The 5,780-nt window shown below is 37.6% G+C and overlaps 1 protein-coding gene and 1 non-coding gene across 2 annotated transcripts; both read right to left on the bottom strand.

Annotated features, from left to right (window-relative positions):
* Nucleotides 1–855: 855 nt before the first annotated feature.
* Nucleotides 856–1,485, bottom strand: LOC141503992 (very-long-chain (3R)-3-hydroxyacyl-CoA dehydratase 2). The gene has a single exon (XM_074208853.1). It carries the CDS (start codon nt 1,384–1,386, stop codon nt 955–957), a length of 432 nt encoding a protein of 143 aa, XP_074064954.1. The 5' UTR covers nt 1,387–1,485; the 3' UTR covers nt 856–954.
* Nucleotides 1,486–1,496: 11 nt separating this feature from the next.
* On the bottom strand, nt 1,497–1,603 carry LOC141504003 (U6 spliceosomal RNA). Its single transcript, XR_012473175.1, has one exon. It is a non-coding gene; the product is annotated as a U6 spliceosomal RNA (small nuclear RNA).
* Between the last annotated feature and the right edge of the window lie 4,177 nt (nt 1,604–5,780).

Consider the following 5,780-nt stretch of genomic DNA (forward strand, 5'->3'; position numbering starts at 1 on the left):
ATTATAAGGATGTTAGAAAAGCTGTCCAGAATGGTTTCCAGAACTGTATTTCTAAGGAGAACCCCCTGCTTCTGATCTTTTCTTTCTCTTTCTAATACCACTTTTCCATCTCTGTGTACCTGCTGGCTAAAAGACTGAATTAGGTTAATATTGGGAAAGGTTCACCACAATAGTTCTGTTGTGCAAGTAAATTTTTACTTGCCTAAAGAGTTAGTTCCTGCCTGAGAACCATCACTTGACTGAAATAATGGCTGGGCCTGGTCTTTAAGGGCCTATGGAAATTTAAGCAACTGTCTTTCCCTGAGAGATGGCAATGACTGCTTAAATGGGGGTCTCCCAAAAGAGACCATAACAGTTGGTGACAGAATTATAATCTGGACTAAAAGCTGAATCTGCTACCTCTGATGCCAGACATTACCTCTTCCACAGGCTTATCCATTGCAATTCTTTACTGGATGTGGGGTGATCTTACTATTGTCCCAGCCAGAACCTCAGGCCATTCCCAAGAATAAAGTTTGTCATTCCAGTAATGCATACAGTTTCCAGCATGCATTCAAGCACTTTGAAAATGCAAGGTTAAATACACTGCAGAAACAAAACATAATTATAATTCAAGCTGGGCATTCAGTTGGTACAACTTTTATCACTTGGACTATACTCTCAAGCATTTAGTATGAAGAATATTTAGCAGATACATGAAGAGAGGGGAAGCTACTTAAAGCATGTCATCCCCTATCCCTCCTTATATTTTTGGAATTTCTGGTTGAAAAAGCATGCCGACAAGATATTCCAGTGTGTTTCATATAGTAACTCTGCACATCCCAGGTCCATTGGCCACCATTTTTTTTAGTATTTAAAAATAGTCCTTCCTTATTCTTCTCTATGAAACATGTTGGGAACTCCAAAAGTCTGCAGCATTTTTGATCTGTGGAGAGTTTTGGGGAAGAGCAGGAATCACTCATATTTCTTGTGTTCCTCAGGATGAGAGAGTACCTTCCTTCTCTGGTGTATCATATGCAAGTATAGCTGAGGAAAAAGTGGAATATAAGAGATCATAATCAGAATGAGGAATGCATAGTAGTCAAAAGAGAAATTATATTTGTTAGGTAAGCTAATGGAATATAAGCTGGCTTGTCTGACGAAGGGTAAAGCAGCATATATTGTGAGTAACTCTCCTGACACTCCCATTGGGTACAGTACAATGAAAAGCGTGTACCTGGCCCATTTGATGATATAAGGCAGATGATTTAGTAGACTAAAGGTATAAAAGGAGTAACGAATAATCTCAGTGACTGTCCAGGCAATCAGAAACAGAAGAACACTGTCTTCACTCTGTACCTCTTTGACACTGTGTGTTATTGCCCATATTAGAAAAACTCTTGACATCACCTGGAAAGAAGTCAGGACTACAGAAGAAGGAACAATTCCTATAGCACAGTCTAAAATCTCTAAGAGGGCTCCCGTCTGGAAGAATTTCAAAGGCTTTTCAATTGAATAAAAATATGGAACACTTCACGAATTTGCGTGTCATCCTTGCGCAGGGGCAATGCTAATCTTCTCTGTATCCTTCCAATTTTAGTATATGTGCTGCCGAAGTGAGCACCAAATTATTATTTTGATGAAGAACAAGAAACTCGGTGTTGAAACCAGCTCAGTGTTACTATTTAGATGGACCAGTGACCCCGCAGTGTGAAGTCTCCACAATAATGATATTGACATGAGGGAAGAGTGACACTGTCTTGTTTTTACTGCTCAGGAATTATAATGAAATGAGGTACCAGTGACACTCTAGGTTGGAGCCTTCTCATAGTAATACCGAAATGAGGGTATAGTGACACTGCTATGTGAGGACTCTGAAATATTTATTTTTGTATGAGGGACCAGTGACTGTGTAGTGAGACTTCCTCAAAAGTACAATTAAATGAAATATGAGCAAAACTGGATTATGAATTTAGTTCTCTAGGAATATTGAACTGAGTGATGAGTGCCACTGTAGTGTGAGGCCACTCCAAAATTTATATGGATTTGAGTGACACTATAGTTTGAGGAATGTACAATGTAAATGTTGCAGTGAGGTGACCAGTGACAATGTAGTGTGTGGCTTTCATGTTATAATATTGACATACAGCACAAGAGACACTGTAGTGTGAGGCACACACCATATAAATATTTGTATCAGAGTTTCGTGATATTGTAGTGGAGCCTCCTCACTACTAATACTGTAATGATTGTCCAGTGACACTGTTTTGTGAGGCTATTCAACATTAATATTTAGTTGAGGGACCAGTGACACCGTAGTGAGGACTGCTCAACATTAATATTGAAATGACATTCCAGTGACAGTGTAGGGTAAATGTTGCTTAAAATTAATATTTGCATGACGAAAAGGAAACACAGTGTTGAATCCTGCTCAGTGTAACTATTTAGCTTGACCAATGACACTGTACTGTGAGACCTCCACAATGATAATATTTAGTTGAGGGAACTATGACTCTGTTTTGTGACTTCTGCTCACTAATAATAATGATAGGAGGCACCAGTGACACTGTAGTTTGAAGGCTACTGAATAGTATTATTGAAATAAGGGTCCAGTGACACTTTAGTGTGAGGCTACGTCAATAATAATACTGAGTTGAGTGACATTATAGTGTGAGGAATTTACAATATAACTATTAAGATGAGAGACAAGTGACAATGTAGTGTGTGGCTTTCATATAATAAAAATGACTTGAAGCACAAGAGACACCATAGTGTGAGTTCCACCCAATATAAACATTTGGATCAGGGTTTAGTGACACTGTAGTGAGGCCTTCTGACTATTAATATTGGATTGTTTGTCTAGTGATATTGTTTTATGAGGCTCTTCAATATTAATATTTAGTTGAGGGACAAGTGACACTGTAGTGAGACTTCCTCAAAAGTAAAATTAAATCGGGGACCAGTGAAAAAAGTGTTTCAATTTCATTTACTAGAAATGTAGAAATGAGGGACAAATGTCAATCTAGTGTGAGGCCAGGTAAATATGAATATTGAATTGAGGGACCATTTACAGCATTGTCTCAGTCTAATTCAATATTAATAATTAGGTTTGGATCCGGTGACACTGTTGTTTCAGGCATGCTCAATACTAATACTGAGATGAAGTACCAGTTACACACTACTGAATATTAATATTTAGAAGAGGGAACGGTGATATTTTAATGAGGCCTTTCCAATTTGATTATGGAAGTGCTGCACCAGTGGCATTGTAGTGTGAGGCCTGTTCATTACAAATATAGAAATGAGGGACCAATGACACCATTTTGGGAGGCCTCAAAATTATTAATGTTTAGATGCAGGACCAGTGACACTGCAGTGCAAGGGTTGCTTCAAATTAATATTTCTATGAGACCTTCTCCTTAATAATATTAAAATGAGGGCATAGTGACACAGTTTTTTGAGGACTATGCAATATTTATTTTAGCATAAGGAACCAGTGACACTGTGGTGAGACCTCATCAAAAGTAAAATTAAATGAGGGACCAGTGACACTGTGGTTTGTCTTTTGTTCACTAGGAATGTTGAAATGAGAGGCAAGTGCCACTGTAGTATGAGCACAGCTCAATATGAATATTGAGTTCGGAGATCATTGAAAGTTTAGTGTGAACCCCTTAAATATTAATAATTAGGTTTGAGTCCAGTGACACTGTAGTGTGAGGCCTGTTCAATGCTAATCTTGAGATGAGGAGCCAGTTACACACTGCTCAATAATAATATTTACATGAGGGAACAGTGACATTGTCTTGTGATTGATGCTACATATTTATGAAGAAATGAGGCACCAGCGACACTATTTTTAGTCTTCTCAATAAAAATATTGAAATGAGGACATTGGGGCACTATTTTGTGAGGACTCTGCAATATTTATTTTTGTATGAGGGACCAGTGACTCTGTAGTGAGACTTCCTCAAAAGTACGATTAAATGGAATACTAGCAACACTGTAGTATGAATTTAGTTCTCTAGGAATATTGAAATGAGTGACCAGTGCCACTGTAGGGTGAGGCCACCCCAATATTCATATTGAGTTGAGTGACACTATAGTTTGAGGAATGTACAATGTATATGTTGAGATGAGGTGACCAGTGACAATGTATTGCATGGCATTCTTATAATAATATTGACATGTTGCACAAGAGACACCGCAGTGTGAGTCTCACACAATATAAACATTTGGATGAGGGTTTATTGATACTGTAATGAGGTCTTCTCACTATTAATATTGGATTGATGGCCTAGTGATGTTGTTTTGTGATGCTCTTCAATATTAATATTCAGTTGAGGGACCAGTGACACTGTAGTGAGACGTCTTCAAAAGTAAAATTAAATGAGGGACCAGTGACACTAGTGTTTGAATTTCATTCACTTGAAATGTAGAATTGAGGGATAAGTGCCACTGTAGTTTGAGGCCCACTCAATATGATTATTGAATTGAGGCACCATTAAGAGTGTCATGTGAGTTCAGTTCAATATTAATAATTATATTTGGGTCTGGTGACACTGATGTGTCAGGCATGCTTGATAATGAGGTCCTTCCAATTTGATCATTAAAATGCTGGATCAGTGACACTGTAGGGTGAGGCCTGTTCATTATTAATGTGGAAATGAGGGAACAATAACACTGTTTGATTTGGTCTCATCAGTATTCATACTTAGATAAGGGATTAGTGACACTGCAGTGTAAGGGTTGCTTCAAATTAATATTTTGATGAAGAGCAAGAAACTCGGTGTTGAAGCCAGCTCAGTGTTACTATTTAGATGTCCCAGTGACACTGTAGTGTAAGGCCTCCTCAATAATAATATTTAGATGAGGGATGAGTGACATTCTCTTGTTTTTCTGTTCAGGATTTATAATGGAATGATGCACCAGTGACACTGTAGACTGGAGCATTCTCAATAGTAATTTTGAAATGAGGGTATAGTGCCACTGCTCTGTGAGGACTCTGCAATATTTATTTTTGTATGAGGGATGAGTGACACTGTAGTGAGACTTCCTCAAAAGTAAAATTAAATCAGGGACCAGTGACAGAAGTGTTTGAATTTCATTTACTAGAAATGTAGAAATGAGGGACAAGTGCCACTGTAGTGTGAGGCCAGGTAAATATGAATATTGAATTGAGGGACCATTTACAGTGTTGTGTGAGTCTAATTCAATATTAATAATTAGTTTTGGATCCAGTGACACTGTTGTTTCAGGCATGCTCAATACTAATACTGAGATGAAGAACCAGTTACACACTACTCAATATTAACATTTAGAAGAGGGAATGGTGATATTTTAATGAGGCCTTTCCAATTTTATTACTGAAATGCTGGACCAAGGACACTGTAGTTTGAGGCCTATTCATTATAAATATAGAAATGAGGGACCAATGACACCATTTTAGGAGGCCTCATCAATATTAATACTTAGGTGAGGGACCAGTGACACTGCAGTGTAAGGGTTGCTTCAGATTAATATTTTGATGAGGCCTTCTCATTAATAATATTGAATTGAAGTAATAGTGACACAGTTTTTTGAGGACCCTGCAATATTTATTTTAGTATGAGGAACCAGTGACACTGTAGTGAGACCTCATCAAAAGTAAAATTATATGAGGGACCAGTGTCACTGTAATTTGTGTTTTGTTCACTTTGAATGTTGAAATGAGGGATAAGTGTCACTGTAGTTTGAGGACAGCTCAATATTAATATTGAGTTGGAAGATCATTGAAAGTGTATTGTGATCTCCTTAAATATGTA

Source organism: Macrotis lagotis, unplaced genomic scaffold, assembly GCF_037893015.1.
Source record: "Macrotis lagotis isolate mMagLag1 unplaced genomic scaffold, bilby.v1.9.chrom.fasta BILBYCTG006, whole genome shotgun sequence".
Classification (NCBI taxonomy): Eukaryota; Metazoa; Chordata; class Mammalia; order Peramelemorphia; family Peramelidae; genus Macrotis; species Macrotis lagotis.